This window comes from Podarcis tiliguerta (genome assembly GCF_965153285.1).
Source record: "Podarcis tiliguerta genome assembly, chromosome: 18".
Taxonomy (NCBI): domain Eukaryota; kingdom Metazoa; phylum Chordata; class Lepidosauria; order Squamata; family Lacertidae; genus Podarcis; species Podarcis tiliguerta.
In genome coordinates, this window is record NC_139551.1 from 3,042,880 (window position 1) to 3,063,493 (window position 20,614).

The window sequence follows — 20,614 nt, forward strand, 5'->3', positions numbered from 1 at the left end:
CATAATGAAATGGGATACACATATTCTGAATCTCAGAAGGCTTTTGTCTTAATCTCTTTGTCTTACAGAGCAAAAAATACGGTGTTTTTGCCCTTTGGAAGAGGGGAAAGGAGCCGTCCTCACCAAGTAGTCATCTGGGCGGATGCCGAACAGCTCTCGGAAGTAGCGGAAAGCAACGGGCGCGTACGTCTTGAACCTGAAGTCAGGGTAGTGGTGAGCTGGGGTGAGGTTGCTGCCTTCGCTGTGGCACGAGAGGAAGAAGAAGACGACACAGAGAACAGCTCAAACTCTCTCTTCTCCACCCACAGAGCTCTTGTTACAGTGCAGCAGAGCCGGCTAGTGTTTGTCCCCAACTTTCCTCTAGGAAGCTCAAGGTGGCAGAAACAGACCTGCCCTTAAAACAGGTCTGTCCTTGAAACCTAATGACCCCCCAGAGGTGGTAAATGTTAGGCCAGGCAGCGGGCCGGGAAGCCCTCCAACCCTCTCTGCCCAGCCCTCAATACCAGTGTTAGAAACTCAGATTTATAAGCTAATGGCCAAATGGCTCCTGAAACCTGGGTTACAGTTACTATAAAGGTAAGCTTTTAATGTTTAATAGGTTATTGTATTTTAGTGTTTTGTTGGAAGCTGCCCAGAGTGGCTGGGGAAACCCGGCCAGATGGGCAGGGTAGAAATAATAAATTATTATTACAGTGGTGCCTCGCAAGACGAAATTAATTCGTTTCGCGAGTCTCTTCGTCTAGCGGTTTTTTCGTCTTGTGAAGCAACCCTATTAGCGGCTTAGCGCTATTAGCGGTTTAGCGGCTATTAAAGGCTTAAGGGATTAGCGGATTAGCTGCTAAAAGGCTATTAGCGGCTTAGCGGCTTAGAAAAAGGGGTTGGGGAGCGAAAAAAAATCTGAAGAATTGCAAGACATTTTCGTCTTGCAAAGCAAGCCCATAGGGAAATTCGTCCTGTGAAGCGCATTGAAAAACGGAAAACCCTTTCGTCTAGCAGGTTTTCCGTCTTGCGAGGCATTCGTCTTGCGGGGCACCACTGTATTATTATTGCATGCGGGGTGGGAATGGGGAATGTAGTTTGCTGCCCCCGCCTCGGCCACTACTGATACACAGCCCCCAGGAAGCTGATTAGGAGAGAATAAGGTCCATGGCTTGCTCTCACTGCTACACCCCTCTAGCCATCTCTCCCATCATGTTTGTGGCCAAGAGCTGCTGTTCAAATTGGGCTTCACCCTGCCACCTCCAGCAGCCAACTTACCTGGGGAAGAAAATGCTCTCCACCACGTAGAAATCTTGCATTAAGACATCCCTCTCGGGCTTGGAGCTCAGGTTCCCCACCGTGTAGCCGATCCCAAGCTGAATGGCTCCCTTGAGCGTGGTGGACGTGGTCTGAGGACAGACAGGGTCAGAGCAGGTGGGGTTATGGCACGATCTCCCCAAGCGGGCGTGGGGGCACCTGTTTCTGGCTCACCCCTCCATCTATCTGCCAGGAGAACCCATCGCCATACCCAACGCTCTGCTAACATGCTGAACGTGGGGCTGTGCTTGGGAGACGGCTGAAACTTCAGCTGGTCCAAAATGCAGCTGCTAAATTACTGGTTGGGGTGAGATCTCGTTTCAAAATAGCTGCACTGGCTGACAGATAGATAGACAGTTTATTACGGCCATAGGCCCATATTCAGTACATCATACAGCAACACAGGTATAACAAGATAAAATTAATAAATTAGATTACGTTAAAATCAAGTACATCTCAGGCCGTAAGTTTCCAAATTCCATTAGAATAAGAACAATATAGCACTTAAAATATCAAATTATCAGTATAAATCAATATTATTTAGGCAAAATCGATAATCAATAATCATAGAGTAATCCATTTTTTCCTTTTATAGGCTAATACTGTTATCAGAAATCTGGCAACAGAAAGGGACCTACTCGGATCAGAATCTTGCAATAAATGCATTAGCTGTGTTCCCAAGGAGTCACCTGAGATTTCCAATAATAAAGGGGACAAAAATCTGATCCGAGAAACTGAATGTAGTGAACAACGGAATAGTATATGTTGTAAAGATTCTATAGATCTATTATCACATACACACACCGCTGAGATGTGACCATTGGAAAATCTATTATTCAGGACATTGGAAGGGAAGGAGTTAAATCTTGCCTTAATAAAAGGCATATCATCTGCTGGTTCAAAATGCAGCTGCTAAATTACTGGCTTGGGTGAGATCTCGTTTCAAAATAGCTGCACTGGCTGACAGTTCATTTCTGGGCCCGGTTCGAGGTGCTTGTGCTCAGGTCCCGAATACCTGAAAGATCGCCTCCTTCTCTACAGGCCCTCTTCAGGTGCTGAGATCGAAAACAGAGGGGCGTTCTGGTAATTCCTCCGCCCTCAAGAGGCTCAGGGTGTGAGTATGCGGTGGCCCGAGAGCGGGGCCTTCTCCGTGGTAGCCCCTACGTTGTGGAACCGCCTTCTCGCAGAGCTGTCTCTGACACCTTCACTATACTGCTTCTGGAGATGGCTGAAGACACACCTCTTGAGGTGCATACAGTGGTACCTCGGGTTACGTACGCTTCAGGTTACAGATTCCGCTAACCCAGAAATAGTGCTTCAGGTTAAGAACTTTGCTTCAGGATGGGAAAAGAAATCGGGCTCAAATCGCGGCACAGTGGCAGCAGCGGGAGGCCCCATTAGCTAAAGTGCTGCTTCAGGTTAAGAACAGTTTCAGGTTAAGTACGGACCTCCGGAACGAATTAAGTACTTAACCCAAGGTACCACTGTATATATTTTAGGACCCACCTTATTTTCACAAGTGTTGTTTTAAACCAGCGTTTGTCAGACTTGGGTCCCCGGCTGGACTACAACTCCCACGCTCTACGTGGGGCTCCCTTTGAAGGTGACCCGGAAACTACAACTAATCCAGAATGCGGCAGCTAGACTGGTGACTGGGGGCGGCCGCCGAGACCACATAACACCGGTCTTGAAAGACCTACATTGGCTCCCAGTACGTTTCCGAGCACAATTCAAAGTGCTGGTGTTGACCTTTAAAGCCCTAAACGGCCTCGGCCCAGTATACCTGAAGGAGCGTCTCCATTCCCATCGTTCTGCCCGGACACTGAGGTCCAGTTCCGAGGGCCTTCTGGCGGTTCCCTCATTGTGAGAAGCAAAGCTACAGGGAACCAGGCAGAGGGCCTTCTCGGTAGTGGCGCCCGTCCTGTGGAACGCCCTCTCAGCAGATGTCAAAGCGATAAATAACTACCTGACATTTAGAAGACATCTTAAGGCAGCCCTGTTCAGGGAAGTTTTTAATCTGTGATATTTTACTGTATTTTTTGTTTCTATGGAAGCCGCCCAGAGTGGCTGGGGAAACCCAGCCAGATGGGCGGGGTACAAATAATAAATTATTATTATTATTATCCCACCATCCCCGACCACCCGCTAGGGATGATGGGATTTGTAGTCCAACAACAAGCTGGGGACCCCAGGTTTGGGAAATGCAGCTTTAAATACCGTGTTTTAACACCGTAACCCACCCTGGAGACCTTAGGAGAAGGGCAGGAAACATATAAAGAAACAGGAAGGGTACCTTCTTGTAGGTCGTCTCGCCTGATGCATCAACCCCACGATGGCCGATCTTCTTGCCCTGCCCGGCCCCCGGCTGCCCTGTCAACGAAGGTGCCTGAGGCAGGAAGGATTTCGAGGTCAGCCAAAACATCGCCAAGGTAATAAATAGTAATTTTTTAAAACAACGCCTACTTCTGCAGATCAGGGAGCGAATCCTCTGGGACTGTTGGCCACTTAGCTGAGCTCAGGCCACAAATCACTCTCCCAAAAACTACAGTGGTGCCCCGCAAGACGAATGCCTTGCAAGACGAAAAACTCGCTAGACGAAAGAGTTTTCCGTTTTTTGACTCGTTCCGCAAGACGAATTTCCCTATGGGCTTGCTTTGCAAGACGAAACGTCTTGCGTGTTTGTTTCCTTTTTCTTAAAGTCGCTAATAGCCACTAAGCCGTTAATAGCCGCTAATAGCCGTGCTTCGCAAGACGAAAAAACCGCAAGACGAAGAGACTCGCGGAACGTATTGATTTCGTCTTGCGAGGCACCACTGTGTATGGAGAGAACAAGAAGCCACCACCCCCCAGGACCCTGATTCTTTCTTGGAACCACGTGCCCTGGCTTGGATGACGATGGGACACCGAGTGGGACCCCTGATGTTTATCTGAGTCTCAGGAAAAGGTCAGGACAGGAAAAAAAGCACCTGAGCTCACCTCTGTTAGGACAGCCTTGCTCACCGCCGGCCCTGAGGAGGGAAAGAGAGAGTCAAGGTAAGGAGGAATATCTCAGAACTCCAACAGGTAACTGCTGCAGAGCCCAGGGAGGTGGGAAGAGGGACCCACCTGGCAAAGAGAGCCTGGCCTTCAGCCCCATTGCCTAAAAAACCCACCCCTCTTCTTCCAAATTAAACCGATTTGACATTCCCCTTCTGTTCGCCTTGACTTGCTGTGATGCTCAACACACGTGGGAACAAGTCCCTATTCAATGCAGTGGGATTGACGTCCAAGCCAACGCAAAAAGAATGCCTTATGTGCATTGATCAGGAGTCTAGTCCACATCAAGGCAATCTGAGGCAGCTTATATACCAGGTGGGGAACCTCATATTGCCAAATTGGGACGGGAAATGTCACGGTCCGGTCTACGGGCGATTGAAGTCCCGGCTGAGGACGTTGGGACCGGGGGCAAGATGGCGGGGTGGGAGCAGGAACTGGAGTCCAGAAGCCAGGAGTCAGGAAGCCAAGAGTCTGAGGGTCAGAGAGCTGGGAGTCAAGAAGCCAAGGGTCCGAGGGTCAGGAAGCAAGGAGTCATGAAGTCAAGGTTCCAAGGATCAAGAAGCAAGGAGTCACAAAGTCAAAGGTCCGAGGATCAAGAAGCAAGGAGTCACAAAGCCAGGGGTCCGAGGGTTGAGAAGCAAAGAGTCACGAAGTCAGGGGTCCGAGGGTTGAGAAGCAAGGAGTCACAAAGTCAGGGGTCCGAGGGTTGAGAAGCAAGGAGTCACAAAGTCAGGGGTCCGAGGGTTGAGAAGCAAGGAGTCACAAAGTCAAGGGTCCAAGGATCAAGAAGCAAGGAGTCACAAAGTCAGGGGTCCGAGGGTTGAGAAGCAAGGAGTCACAAAGTCAAGGGTCTGAGGGTTGAGAAGCAAGGAGTCACGAAGCCAGGGGTCCAAGGATCAAGAAGTCAAGGGTCCGAGGGTCGAGGAGCAAGGAGTCACGAAGTCAGGGGTCCAAGGATCAAGAAGCAAGGAGTCACAAAGTCAGGGGTCCGAGGGTTGAGAAGCAAGGAGTCACAAAGTCAAGTGTCTGAGGGTTGAGAAGCAAGGAGTCATGAAGGCAGGGACCCGAGGATCAAGGAGTCACAAAGGCAGGGGTCCGAGGGTCGAGAAGCAAGGAGTTAAGGAACTGAGATCCGAGGATCAGGAAGCCAGAAGTCAAATGCAGCAAGGCAGGAGACGAGTTGCTGTGGCAAAGAGCCGAAGGGAAAAGCTGACCTTATATCCCTTCCCAGCTCTTGCCACCAGGTGCTGTGAGTTACCAATCGGCCTCACCTGTCCGGCCGCGCCTTGCCTCTTCAGAACAAACTTAGGAAGGCTCCAGTCCTGCGAAGCCCTACTGGTCACAAGGCCTGGCTCCTGCATGCACTCCCTCCAGAGAAGGAATGGCTATGTTCTTTCGGAGGAAGTCTGCCTCTGAATATCAAATGCTGGGAATCACGGGGGGCGGAGTAGAGAGATGCTGTGGCTCTCAGCTCCTGCCCGTGGGCTTTCCACAGGGGGCATCCTGTAGATAAGACCCCCTTTGGCCTCATTCAGCTGCTGCAAGGCTCTTCCGATGTTCTTAAAACTGGTCCGTCAAGGACAAAGGTTCCAGCTTAAACCCACAATCCCCACCTCAGTACAGTACGGTGAAATGTCTGGCCGTGTGAGACACAAACCATCCAAAGTGCTGAGACCCCATCCACGTCTAGTCCCTCGGAGCAGATTTGGCAGACTACTTGTAATGGTTCTAGGGGTTGCTCGTGCGTAAGTTGCCGCCACTCCTGGCTAGGTTGCCTGGTTGAACCCTTTCTGTCTGGACAGCCCCAAGTTCCGTGGCTGCCTCAGTTGCTGGCAGAATCCGCCAGTGGGCGTTTCTTGAACCTCTTCCAACATAGAAGCTGTTTGACGCCCAGTCTCCTCCTACTCTGCCTGCACGGAAGTCTTCTGCGCAAGGTGGGTGTGGGCAACGGAGTACTCGTGCCCTCTCTGCTGGTCTCCGGCGAGGAGTCCTGGAGCCACCTCTCCGATTCCCCCATCTCCCGCCCCTTCTTCACTGGTGTTGCACTGATTTCCTTCCCCAGCGGATGGGCTACCTCTCTCCCTACTGGGACCCTCTCCGGCATCCCTCTGGAGCCTCCTCTCCGCCTCCAGCTCCGATGGCAGTTCCCTGACACTACTCAATGGCTGGATTCATCTAATGAATTAGCCCTGCGAAAGGACTTTGGCTCGCACAGCGGGGTCTTTCCACCGCACCCTTCGCCCTCCAAAACTGATTTGCTGGGAGGAAGGTTTGTTCTGTCCGGCAAACCGAATTGCAGGTGCAAATGCGATGCTGAAGAACAAATTATTATTCTTTAACCTCCCTCCTCTCCACCAACTTTTAACAGTCCGGGAGGTAGCCTAGGCATGCACTCAGCCAATGAAAAGCTTATTCAACCATCCCATGGACTTTCAGAGTCCTGAAGTCTATCTTCATCACAGGGACTGGGAACTTGATTTTTAGGGGTATTTTTTTGTTTTTGTTTTTATAGCAGAGTAGGAACAGGTGCCCTGCTCGGCATATTTCATAGCTTCTCTGAGTTATTCAAGCCCCTTCGCCACGGCAAGGCAATGATCCATGAAGGATGGATGCTTCTGAATTGTGGTGCTGGAGGAGACTCTTGAGAGTCCCATGGACTGCAAGAAGATCCAACCTCTCCATTCTGAAGGAAACCAGCCCTGAGTGCTCACTGGAAGGACAGATCCTGAAGCTGAGGCTCCAATACTTTGGCCACCTCATGAGAAGAGAAGACTCCCTGGAAAAGACCCTGATGTTGGGAAAGATGGAGGGCGCAAGGAGAAGGGGACGACGGAGGACGAGATGGTGGGACAGTGTTCTTGAAGCTACCAGCATGAGTTTGACCCAACTGCGGGAGGCAGTGGAAGACAGGAGGGCCTGGCGTGCTCTGGTCCAGGGGGTCACGAAGAGGCGGACACGACTAAACGACTCAACAACAAAGGGACAGGTATCCTGGGAGCTAGATTTGGCACATTCTGTGTTGTTTTTTTCTGGCCTCAAACCAAAGCCCAGCTACACAACCCCCAAAACTACCCATTATGATGCGGGTGGGGATGTAAACCGAAGCCTTTTAACACATACAAACAACGACACTGCGAGAGCACTGCTTCTAGGGAAACTGGGCTGGCTAATCCCATCTCTGCCAACTGTCAAAATTCCAGCACTGGAGATTAGCTTTGCAATAACGACCGCAATCGGCTTTGCCTTGCCGCATTTAAGTACCTAATAAAAAGTCCCCAGGGATGAACGGAGTCCAGGTTGGGGGGGGGGGGTAAGAGAAAACCCATAGATAAGCATAATTAATAAATAAATAAAGATGCGAGGCGGGACTGGGAGACCAAACGAAGGAACCTCACACACGAACACACCGGGCTATTGCGTCTCAAATGCGCAACGGCAAAAATCCGATTTGTGACACGGGCCGAAAGGAACGCCTCTCGCTGGCGGCTTGCCAGGGGTATTAAGGGGGGCACTTATCTCTTAAGCCCGCTGACAGATGGCCTGCTGCAAAAATAAATAAATAAATGCCAGTGACAACAACTCATTTAACTCCGGTGGCGTGAGGGTGAAGCTGTGGAGCCGGGGAAGCGAGGGCTATTGCGACCTAGCCTTGCTTATCGAGTGCTGCTCACGTCTCCCAAGACTGCACCAAGAAGCACCTTGCCTGTCACTATCCGGGCGTCCTCCACATGTTGGGGGCCACAATTCCCTGCATCCCAAGTGCACACACACCTGGAAGGCTAATGGTGGCCAAAGGGCGGCTTGCATGAACCTGCCTCCCCCCTTCCATGATGATTATTAGGACGTTTAAATGCTGCATTTCCTCCAAGCGTGGGATAAAAGGTACTCAGCCCACCTTCTCTAACCTGAAACCATCATTATCTATAGCGCTTCTACTGCCGAGCGGTGGAGCTACTGGTAAAGGGACCCCTGACCATTAGGTCCAGTCGTGGCCGACTCTGGGGTTGCGGCGCTCATCTCGCTTTACTGGCAGAGGGAGCCGGCGTTCACCTTCCGGGTTATGTGGCCAGCAGGACTAAGCCGCTTCTGGCGAACCAGAGCAGCGCACGGAAATGCCGTTTGCCTTCCCGCTGGAGTGGTACCTACTGATCTACTTGCACTTTGACGTGCTTTCGAACTGCTAGGTTGGCAGGAGCAGGGACCAAGCAACGGGAGCTCACTCCGTCACGGGGTTTCGAACTGCTGATCTTCTGATCAGCAAGTCCTAGGCTCTGTGGTTTAACCCACAGCGCCACCCGTGTCCCTGGAGCTACTGGTATTCATCATTAAATAGCTACTTACTGCGTTTACATCCTGCCTGCCTTCCAAGGTGGCACAAGTCATCCACCCCACCACCAATCCCCTTCCCATCTTCACAACAGCCCTGCAACATAGGTTAGGCTGAGAGACTGTGACTGCCTCTCTCTCCAAGGTCGCCCAGCTGGGCGTTGGGGATTTGAAACCCAGGCCTAAACCAACACTAGGGTCTGGCTCACAAGACCCTGCCTTCTGGCTTGAGGTCGCTTACAGCCCAGCTCATCCAAACCCCCACCCCGCGAAACCAGTCATGAGTACCAGCAATGGGGTATTGAGTAAAGGTAAAAAAAGTAAAGGACCCCTGGATGGTTAAGTCCAGTCAAAGGCGGCTATGGGGTTGCGGTGCTCATCTCGCTTTCAGGCCGAGGGAGCTGGCGTTTGTCTGCAGTCAGCTTTCCGGGTCACGTGGCCAGCAGGACTAAACCGCTTCTGGCGCAATGGGACACCCTGATGGAAACCAGAGCGCACAGAAATGCCATTTACCTTCCCGCCGGAGCGGTACCTATTTATCTACTTGCGCTGGCGTGCTTTCGAACTGCTAGGTTGGCAGGTGCTGGGACAGAGCAACGGAGACTAACTTAGTTGAGTACTAACTGGGGGAGAAAGAAGAGAAAAGGCCTCACATCTTCTCCCTGATGTTATGTCGGAATCTCCTTACTTGTAACTTGAAGCCACTGGCTCCAAGTCCTAGCCTCCGAAGCAGGAGAAAATAAGCTTGCTCCATCTTCCATGCGACAGCCCTTTAGATATTTCAAGATAGCTATCATAGCTCTTTAACGGACATCTCTCTGGCCACTGTGAGATCAGGATGATGGCCTCGAGATGGGCCCGTTTTGCCTCATCTGCTTATTTATTCATCGAATCATAGAATCATAGAGCTGGAAGAGACCACAAGGGCCATCGAGTCCAACCCCCTGCCAAGCAGGAAACACCATCAGAGCACTCCTGACATATGGTTGTCAAGCCTCTGCTTAAAGACCTCCAAAGAAGGAGACTCCACCACACTCCTTGGCAGCAAATTCCACTGTCAAACAGCTCTTACTGTCAGGAAGTTCTTCCTAAGGTTTAGGTGGAATCTTCTTTCTTGTAGTTTGGATCCATTGCTCCGTGTCCGCTTCTCTGGAGCAGCAGAAAACAACCTTTCTCCCTCCTCTATGTGACATCCTTTTCTATATTTGAACATGGCTATCATATCACCCCTTAACCTCCTCTTCTCCAGGCTAAACATGCCCAGCTCCCTTAGCCGTTCCTCAGAAGGCATCGTTTCCAGGCCTTTGACCATTTTGGTTGCCCTTCTCTGGACACGTTCCAGTTTGTCAGTGTCCTTCTTGAACTGTGGTGCCCAGAACTGGACACAGTACTCCAGGTGAGGTCTGACCAGAGCAGAATACAGTGGCACTATTACTTCCCTTGATCTAGATGCTATACTCCTATTGATGCAGCCTTTTCATTTTGTTTAACCTTGTCTGGGAACCGACAAGGGAGAGTATCAAAACGCCACACACCCCAATGCAAAAATCACGTAAGTAAAAGCGACGCACTTCAGTGCCTGGCGACGGGGCCAAACTCTGGTCAGAGGTAAGAACTCACACCACGAGAACTCTGGTAAGAAGTCATGCTGCGAAGGCATTTATGTGTCATCCGGAAAGGGAAGAAAACAGGAGCAAGGAAACGCAGGCAGCTGCAGTACACACACACACACACACACACACACACACACACACAGACCAAGCAGAAGGCTGAATGTCTGGTCTAATCAGCTCAACACCCAACCCAAAATGCAGAAAGGAGACATTAATGAGGACCCACAAGCGCTCTGGCAGCTCAAGTCTAGACAACTTAAAGGCAGGGAGAACCCAGCGAGCCATGCCTTCGAAACGTGTCCTGAAACGACCGCCTAGGCATCCTATGGAGAGCCAGAGAGAGAAAGAGACAAAGGTGGCTTTTTGTGTGCCTCAACCCTACAGCCCCACTGGCTATGTAGAGCCCTGCTATGGGTCAGCTCCATAAATTAAGCCGGTGAACAAATTTGGGGAAAGCAAAATGGCTGTGAAACGTTTCCCTTGAAGCTGGATTGCTTCAATGGGTGTTCCAATGTGCTGTAAACCGCTTTGAGGTTTTTCTTTAAAATTTGAAGCGATATAGAAATGGAACAAACAACAACAGCAACAACAAATTCGGTCGAGGAAAAAATGGCACCTAGGCGTTCCATCGTGGCGACTGTAAAGGTAAAGGGTAAAGGGACCCCTGACCATTAGGTCCAGTCGTGGCCGACTCTGGGGTTGCGGCGCTCATCTCACTTTACTGGCCGAGGGAGCCAGCGTACAGCTTCCGGGTCATGTGGCCAGCAGGACTGAGCCGTTTCTGGCGAACCAGAGCAGCGAATGGAAACGCCGTTTACCTTCCCGCCGGAGCGGGACCTATTTATCTACTCGCACTTTGATGTGCTTTCGAACTGCTAGGTGGGCAGGAGCAGGGACCGAGCGACGGGAGCTCACCCCGTCATTGCGGGGATTCGAACCACCGACCTTCTGATCGGCAAGTCCTAGGCTCTGTGGTTTAACCCACAGCGCCACCGTAACCTAGGTTAAAAGCGCCATTTGGTGATTAGCTTATATATCTGAGTTTCCTAACACTGGCTAGATGGACCTCTCTGTCTCTCTCTTTCACCATATAAATATATCTCTGCCTAAGCTCCAAAACCAGCTCCTCAAAGGAACTGCTCTCCACTGCCGCAGGCTAAGGCCAGCCTTGAATCACGCTCTCATTACTCATCCTGGCTGGCGGAGCTTGGCGTTCCAGCCCTCTGTACCGCCGCGGCAAAGGATCAGAGTTCCACCCTCCCGTCCCAAACTCCACCCCGGGGAGCCAGAATCAGTGTGGGCTGAAGATGCTTCTCTGCCTGGAGCAGAATTTACTCACACTGCGCTCACTCTGTTAGGGCCAACTGCTTTAAACGATCTCGCCGCACCACCAAGGCATCAAACCCTGCCCATTAATCCTAGCGGCTGAAGCAGCCTTGTACCGTATTTCCCCAGAGAGGGAAAACTCTGGACTTTTCTTTTTCTAAATGCAGCATCTTACTCCAGCCAAAAAAAGGCTCCCAGAGCAGCTTACACACACCATCTATTAAAATAAGGCAGTCTACTTCCTTCCCGTGGGAGATGGGTGGTGCTGTGGGTTAAACCAGAGGCTAGGGCTTGCCGATCAGAAGGTCGGCGGTTCGAATCCCCGCAATGATGGGGTGAGCTCCCGTTGCTCGGTCCCTGCTCCTGCCAACCTAGCAATTCGAAAGCACGTCAAAGTGCAAGTAGATAAATAGGTACCACTGCGGCGCGAAGGTAAATGGCGTTTCTGTGCGTTGCTCTGGTTCACCAGAAGCGGCTTAGTCCTGCTGGCCACATGACCCGGAATCTGTACGCCGGCTCCCTCGGCCAGTAAAGCGAGATGAGCGCTGCAAGCCCAGAGTCCTCCACAACTGGACCTAATGGTCAGGGGTCCCTTTACCTTTACCTTACTTCCTTTCCAGATGCAGTGAGCTCTGCTCCTCAGCTCTCCCACTGCCATCATCACCAGGTGGTGCCAAGGCTCAGGTCCGGTGCCCGAAATCTGCCAGGCACATTTCTCCAACGAGCGCTGGTCTGATGGCAACCATGTGGAGATCTCTGGATGCCAAGTTTGGCGACAGACATCTCCATCTGGCCGGCCCCTCCAGCTTTCTTAAGCAGCTCAGCGGAAGAGCTTTCTCGCTGCACTGATATCGCAACTTTTTCTGCAAGGAGAACACGGTTCGCCCCCGTCCTCAGTTAATCCCTACAACAACCCTGAGAGGTAGGCTAAGAGTCTGCAACCGACTCAAAGGTCATTCAGCGAGCTTCGGGATTCGAACCCTGATCTCCCAGGTCCTCGTCTGACACTCTATCTAGCACACCTCACTGCCCTCCTAGAGCACTTCTGCTATGGGGCAGCTCTACAGACCAAGGGGGTAAATAAATATGGCGTCTCCTAAAATTCAGAAAGTTGTTTCATCTCCTTTATATCTGACGGGAGGGCGTTCCACAGGGCGGGTGCCACCACCGAGGAGGCCCTCTGCCTGCTTCCCTGTAACCTCGTTTTTCGCAGAGGGGGAACCGCCAGAAGGCCCTTGGAGCTGGACCTCAGTGTCCAGGCTGGACCATGGGGGTGGCGATGCTCCTTCAGGTACACGGATCTTAAACAACCCGTTTTAAAACAGCTGTGCTGGTCGCCATTTTTTTTCGAGGCGCTCACAAATGACTCAGGTCCCAAACACCTGAAAAGGCCTCCTACTTCCCGGAAGACCCTCTCGGGTGCCGAGGTTGGCAGAGCAGGCCCTCTTGGTAGTTCACCCTCCCTCAAAAGCTCAGGTGGGTGACGGGCCAGGGAGGAGAGCCTTCTCTGCGGCAGCCCCAAAGCTGTGGGACTCCCTCCGCACAGAGGTGAGCCTACAGCTTTCAGAGAATTCTGAAGATTCACCCCTTCGGCCTGGCTTTCAACACTTGAGGACCCACCAGGTTTTCATGGTTTTTGAGTTGTTTACTTGTGGCGCTGTGGGTTAAAGCCTCAGTGCCTAGGGCTTGCTGATCGAAAGGTCGGCGGTTCGAATCCCCGCGGCGGGGTGCGCTCCCGCTGTTCGGTCCCAGCGCCTGCCAACCTAGCAGTTCGAAAGCACTCCCGGGTGCAAGTAGATAAATAGGGACCGCTTACTAGCGGGAAGGTAAACGGCGTTTCCGTGTGCGGCTCTGGCTCGCCAGAGCAGCGATGTCACGCTGGCCACGTGACCCGGAAGTGTCTCCGGACAGTGCTGGCCCTTGGCCTCTTTGAGTGAGATGGGCGCACAACCCTAGAGTCTGTCAAGACTGGCCCGTACGGGCAGGGGTACCTTTACCTTTACTTGTTTTTAACACCGTGTTCCTGCATGGCTATGGGCCCTGGGACCTCAGGGTGAGCAATAGATAACATGAATGCCACAGGTTTGACAGAGGAAAGACTTCGGGGGGAGAGGAATGAAAGGACATCTGTGTACCGGGGGAGGCCTTGAGATGTGCACATCAAACCAGGGCATGTTTTTAAAGCCTGCATCAAACACCAATCCTGTTATTACCGTGAACATGATTTGAATCCCAGCGTCACCCACACGCAAAGAGGGTGAAGGTGGAGGGGGGGGGGAGAATAAACAATCTTGATTTATACGGCTTCATTGTCACATGCTGGTTAAAGGGTGTTACAAATGACTCACGGAGGGAGGGGTCCAGCTTTTTAACCATGCTATTTTTAATTTGGGGGGGGGGGCTGCGAGTTCTTTTATCGCCTGAGGCTATATTTTGCATCCGATGTGTTGCCGTTAACAGAGAAAGTAAGCAAGACGCTATTAGAGATGGGTTTTCTTTCCGCTGATGAGGGTTGCATTTAAAAAAAAATTGAAAAGATTTCATTTATACCTTCCATCTCCTCAAAAAAAGTGCCCCCTACACTGAGGTATGGATGGCCTCAAAGTCTGTTTAAATCCAACCAGATTAAAATGTTTAAGAGGCAACTGAGATATTTCTGAAACTGCTGATGGCCCTGGTTTTAAAACGCCTGCCTGCTGCCTCAAAGAGCAGTTCTCTCAACTCCAGGCATTTTGGAACATCTCCTCAGGGGAGGAGGCTCAGTTTTTTCCTGACCTTAAAAATAAATTCCAAACTGACCTGGCCAGGGGGAGCATCCACTGAAGACACAGTCAGCAGGAGTAGAAATGGGGGTGGGGACAGCGCCAGAAACTCAGATATATTATCTATTTGCAAAATGGCACCTTAAACCCAGCTTACAGTAGCCGCGATGAATTACCTAGGTGCTTTTAATGCAATTTATACTTATTGTTATTATTGCTGTTTGTTTTATTTCCATATCGCTTCGTATTTTGAACAAATCACAAAGCTGTTTACAGCACGTGGAAACAAACTATCCAGAATAAAACAAATTCAAGCTCCAGGGGAAACGTTTCAGATCTTTCTCTAAGTGGCATTTTGTTTTCTCCAGTCACCAACGAGGCATCCAGGGATCTCCACGTGGTTGCGACTGGGCACACGCCAGTCGCAAAACGTGGCTGGCACCCGGTTAACCCTAGAGTCGGCCGCGACTGGACCTAATGGTCAGGGGTCCCTTTACCTTTAATAGGAAGCTATCAAGTAATGACTGGGGTTCAAACCCCTACTCAGCCATGAAGCTCACTGGGCGGCCCTGGCCCAATTAATGGCATTTCAGCCTAGCCTACCTCTCAGTGTTGTTGAGGGGATTAAATGAGACGGGGAGAGCCGTATATACGACGCCCGGAGCTCCTTAGAGAAAAGGGTGGGACCGGAACAAACCCCCTTTACTTGGGTGCCAGTCCTGTTGGACTCAATGGGGCTTACATCTGAGTAGTCACATGAAGGGTGCGGTCTCCTCTACTGGCCTGCGTCATGACTTGGCAACGCTTGACGGCTAATGGCTGTAATCCAAGCGTGATGCAGCCTGTCACCCATCAGTAATACCTGGGTCACGGCCACTATGAGTCACGCCGGCCGAGCAGGCCAAGTGAAATAAACGATAATTACCGTATTTTTCGCTCTGTAAGACGCACCAGACCACAAGACGCACCTAGTTTTTGGAGGAGGAAAACAAGAAAAAAAATATTCTGAATCTCAGAAGCCAGAACAGCAAGAGGGATCGCTGCGCAGCGAAAGCAGCAATCCCTCTTGCTGTTCTGGCTTCTGGGATAGCTGCGCAGCCTGCATTTGCTCCATAAGACGCACACACATTTCCCCTTACTTTTTAGGAGGGGAAAAGTGAGTCTTATAGAGCAAAAAATACAGTAAGACCCATAACAGCCAGAGGTCTATCCTTGAGTAGGACTCAGCACTGCCCATGACGGCTAATGCTCTAGGTAATGGGTTGATTCCAACCCTAAGATGACGAGGGCGATTCCCCTCTAACCTATCCCACCCAGTGTTCGAAATTTGCCAGGGGCCAGACACATTTTGCACATGACATTCGGCCTGGGAAGACGCCGGGGTGTCAAGATGGCACCCGGACATCTCCATCGTCTGGGGGGATCATTGGGTCTCGGCTGTTTCCACATCCTAATACACCACCCTGTAGAATCAGTTGTGTTTTATCTGCACAACTGCAATGAATTTTAGAAACCGAAACCCTTTTTTCCATGCAACCCGAGTAGGAGCTGAAGCAGTTCAGGAAAAGAGGTCCCTGAATCAAGCGACTTTTCATCTTTTAAGTTCTCAAAGCTCCTCACCAGGGGTCAGCAAACATTTTCAGAGGGGCCGGTCCACAGTCCCTCAGGCCTTGTGGAGAGCCAGACTATATTTGGGGTGGGGGGAATGAACGAATTTCTGTGCCCCACAAATAACCGAGAGATGCATTTTAAATAAAAGGACACATTCTACTCATGTAAAAACACACTGATTCCCGGACCATTTGCACTGAGAAGGCCATTGGGCCTGATCCGGCCCCCGGGCCTCAGTTTGCCTACCCATGCTCTTGATCTAGCTCAAAGTTGTCGTCTGAACTAGCCAGATTAATTTAATTGAGAAGCAATCATTCGAACTAGCCCATCATTTGAAAAATGAGACTTTATAGAGCCGTTGTGCCCAACAATGGCAACTATGGTAGGTACTGCATTTTGGTGACTGCAACCTTTGTTTAAAGAGCCGTTTGGTGCCCCCATATTATTATTAATAAACAAGATTCGAAGCGTTAGGCTGGCAGTGCTGATTCCTCCTTCCTCTTCCCCAAAGCACGCCATATGACTATTACTTATTACTTTCCACGGTTAGCAGTAAACTAGAATTATGGTAATAGGATGATGATTTCCCCCTCAGCCACCCAGAGTGCAGCATATCATTATTAATATTCTCAGTAATGTTATTAAATTCAAAGTACGGTAGTGGGATGGCGCTGATCGCTGCCCCCCTCTCACCACCCCAAAATAGCTCAGTTACTGATATTACTAATGTTAAGAATAAGTTAGAATTATAGTATTAGCATGACAGTATTCCCCCCCCCCATACATTTTAAGTAATGGCATGGATAAAAATATTAAGACTACTACTGGGAACAATATTATTAACAACAACCCAAATACATTTCAATTAACTACGGCAGTAATAATCCCGATAGCAACACCAGTAATTACAACAACAGCAAGAATAACAGTAACTGGTATGGCTTCAAATAGGATGCTGAGATTCTTGCATTGCAGAGGGCTGGGCTAGATGACCGCTGGGGGTACCTTACAGCACCACGATTCTACGAAGATTATTATTAATAACCCTAACGCATTTCATTTAAGGGTGCCAGTGAGAATAATGTCAATACCAGTAGCAACAGGAAGAATAACTCCTACCATTAGCAACCCCAATACATTTCAATTGACGTCAGGAGTGACACCAATAACAATAATGACAATAGGCTAATCCAAGGGACGACTCTTGCTGATTGAAAACTGCATTATTAACAATATTACAAACTGGGTGTTATATAACATTAATACTAATAATAGGAGGAGCAACGACAACATTATTAACAACCCGGATGCATTTAATTGATGACGACAGACACGATGCGAATAATAACAATACCGACGATAACTGTATGATTGATACCGACAGCGCGGTTATTGCGAATTGAAATTTCAAATATGCATTTTGATAGCTGGGATAGCTCAGTTGGCAGAGAATGAGGCTCTCGGTATCCGGGTTGGGGGTTCGAGCTGCATGTTAGGCAAAAGATTCCTGTATTGCAGGGGGGTGGACTAGAGGACCCTCAGGGCCCCTCGACACTCTACAAGTCTATGATTGTCATGCACTATAGTAGTAGTATTATATTATATTATATAAACATAAATATTCTCTATGTGTATAAAAAATATTCCGTTTGTGTGTATATGTGTGTGTGTGTATGTATAAAATCTTATGAAGGATATTATGAAGTAAGGGATATATTCCCAATATTTAATTGGAGGATGATGTTTATACACACACACACACACACAGGGTGAGTCCTTTAAAAGAGGCCCCATGGATACAGAGGACACATGTTCCTCCACAGTGCCTCTTTTAAAAGACTCACCCTGTATATATAGTACATATAATTAAATTATATATATAATTTAAACATGTGTGTGTGTGTATATGTCAATATTTAACATGATTATCACCCTGAGGGTGGGAGCCTGATATATATATATATATATATATATATAGTGTGTGCATGTATGTGTGTGTGAAAATATCTATTTCTGTATCTGATTACCAATATTGAATATGATTATTCCCACCAACGGGGGGGTCTGGTTCCCCCTCCTACTATTAAATTTTATATGTATATACATACATATACATATATATATATATACACACACACACACACACACACACACATATACATATGTGTGTGTGCATATATATATATTTATATATATGTATATATAAACATATTTTTGTGTGTGTGCATGTATGTGTGAAAACATCTATATCTATATCTGATTACCAATACTGAATATGATTATTCCCCCCGACCGGGGGGGGGGAGTCCAGTTCCCCCTCCTACTATTAAATTATACACACACACACACACACACACATGTATATAAATACATATATGTGTGTGTGTGTATAATGTGTGTGTCTAAAACATATTTTTGTGTATGTGTGAAAATATCTATATATCTGATTACCAATATTCAATACGATTACCCCCCCCCGTTGCCCCCCTCCCTCCCCCCGTTGCCCCCCCTCCCTCCCCCCCCCCGCTCACCTGCTCCGGCCGCCTGAGGCTCCCGCAGCACCGGCGCCCCCCAGCTGCTGCCGCCCCCTCCTCCTCCTCCTGCCTCGGCCTCGAGGGCTCCTGCCCCGGCCTCTGCCCCTGCGGCGCCGCCGGCCTCGTCGGGCGCCTCCAGCTCCATGGCCGGCGAGGGAGGGCGGCAGGCAGCGCGGGAGGCAGGCCGGGCCTCGGCTCTCCTCAGCTCCGCCGCCGCCGCTTCCCCTCCTGAGGAGACGCCGAGAGAGAAAGAGCCAGGCGGCAACGCGCAGGCGCAGGCTCCGAGCCGCTCTGGCCGCCGCCGCACGCTCGGTAGGATGGGGCTTCGGCTTCTCCTGCGCAGGCGCGAGAGCGGAGGTTCCTGGCTGGCGCGGAATGCGTTCTTGTGCGCAGGCGCCCGCTCGCCGCAGGACGAGAGGGGCGGGCTAGAGGAGGCCTTTCCGGAGGGGCCGCTCTGGCCGCCGCCGCTCGCTCGCTCTGAAGCACAAAAGGGAGCGTTCGGAAGGGCTTGGGAAGGGTCGCTGGCGGCGCTCCTTGTGCGCATGCGCGCCTAGGCTGTTTGCCAGCTGGGGCGCGTGGCGCTGGTGCAAATTATTATTATTATTATTATTATTATTATTATTATTATTATTATTATTATTATTAACACCAATCCTGGTCTGCTTGCCAGCCGGTGCACATTGCACATGGCATGGGTGATAATGGTGATGATGATGATGATGATAATAATAATAATAATAATTTATTATTTATACCCCACCCATCTGGCTGAGCTTCCCCAGCCACTCTGGGTGGCTTCCAAAAAAATATTAAAATACCGTAATACATCAAACATTAAAAGCTTCCCTAAGCAGGGCTGCCTTCAGATGTCTGGAGGTTGTTGTTCTCTTTGACATCTGGTGGGAGGGCGTTTATAAGGTAAAGGTAAAGGGACCCCTGACCATTAGGTCCAGTCGTGGCCGACTCTGGGGTTGCAGCGTTCATCTCGCTTTATTGGCCGAGGGAGCCGGCGTACAGCTTCCGGGTCATGCAGGACTAAGCCGCTTCTGGCGAACCAGAGCAGCGCACGGAAACGCCGTTTACCTTCCTGCCGGAGCAGTACCTATTTATCTACTTGCACTTTGACGTGCTTCCGAACTGCTAGGTTGGCAGGAGCAGGAACCGAGCAACGGGAGCTCACCCCGTCATTGCGGGGATTCGAACCGCCGACATTCTGAAGAAGAAACCAAGGACTTCTTCACGGAGCACAAACTACGCTCCCGCAGGCTACCTTGGACTGCTTTAAAATGGGATGAAATAGATTCACGGAGGACAGGAATATCAAAAGCTACTAGCTATGCTCTGCCTTCCACAGTCGGAGGCAGCGGTGCGTCTGAATACCAGCTGCTGGAAACGTCAGGAAGGGAGGGAGCAGCCTAATATTAATAATAATAATGATATACCATATTTTTCACTCTATAAGACGCACCTAGTTTTTGGAGGAGGAAAACAAGAAAAAAAATATTCTGAATCCCAGAAGCCAGAACAGCAAAAGGGATTGCTGCGCAGCGAAAGCAGCAATCCCTCTTGCTGTTCTGGCTTCTGGGATAGCTACGCAGCCTGCATTCGCTCAATAAGACGCACACACATTTCCCCTTACTTTTTAGGAGAGCAAAATATACGGTATTATTTGTACCCCGCCTATCTGGCTGGGTTTCCCCAGCCACTCTGGGCGGCTTCCAACAAAGATTAAGAATACATTAAAATCCCGCTTGTGGGTTTCCTATAAGGGACATCTGCGTAAAAGGTTTAAAAAGGTAAAGGACCCCTGGACGGTTAAGTTCTGTCAAGGGGGTTGCAGCGCTCATCTCGCTTTCAGGCTGAGGGAGGCGGCATTTGTCCGCAGACAGCTTTCCGGGTCATGTGGCCAGCAGGACTAAACCGCTTCTGGTGCATGACGAAAACCAGAGTGCACGGAAATGCCGTTTACCTTCCCACCGCAGTGGTACCTATTTATCTACTTGCACCGTCATGCTTTCGAACTGCTAGGTTGGCAGGAGCTGAGACAGAGCAACGGGAGATCACCCCGTAGCGGGAATTCAAACTGCCGACCTTCCGATCGGCAAGCCCA

At 50.1% G+C, this 20,614-nt stretch overlaps 1 protein-coding gene across 12 annotated transcripts in view; it reads right to left on the minus strand.

Annotated features, from left to right (window-relative positions):
• Nucleotides 1-18,705, minus strand: part of PIP5K1C (phosphatidylinositol-4-phosphate 5-kinase type 1 gamma) — a 44,781-nt gene extending 26,076 nt beyond the window's left edge. For 3 of the 12 annotated variants that reach the window (XM_083421527.1, XM_083421528.1, XM_083421532.1), the window contains exons 1-5: nt 18,502-18,696; nt 4,273-4,304; nt 3,590-3,682; nt 1,258-1,388; nt 124-241 (exon numbers count right to left, since the gene is read on the minus strand). In XM_083421527.1, coding sequence (XP_083277653.1) covers nt 124-241; nt 1,258-1,388; nt 3,590-3,682; nt 4,273-4,304; nt 18,502-18,649 — 522 coding nt within the window. In that variant the 5' untranslated portion in view covers nt 18,650-18,696. Of the gene's footprint in view, nt 1-123; nt 242-1,257; nt 1,389-3,589; nt 3,683-4,272; nt 4,305-18,501 lie in introns of all 12 variants that reach the window. The other 9 variants (XM_083421526.1, XM_083421522.1, XM_083421529.1 and 6 more) reach the window with 6 other exon arrangements.
• Between the last annotated feature and the right edge of the window lie 1,909 nt (nt 18,706-20,614).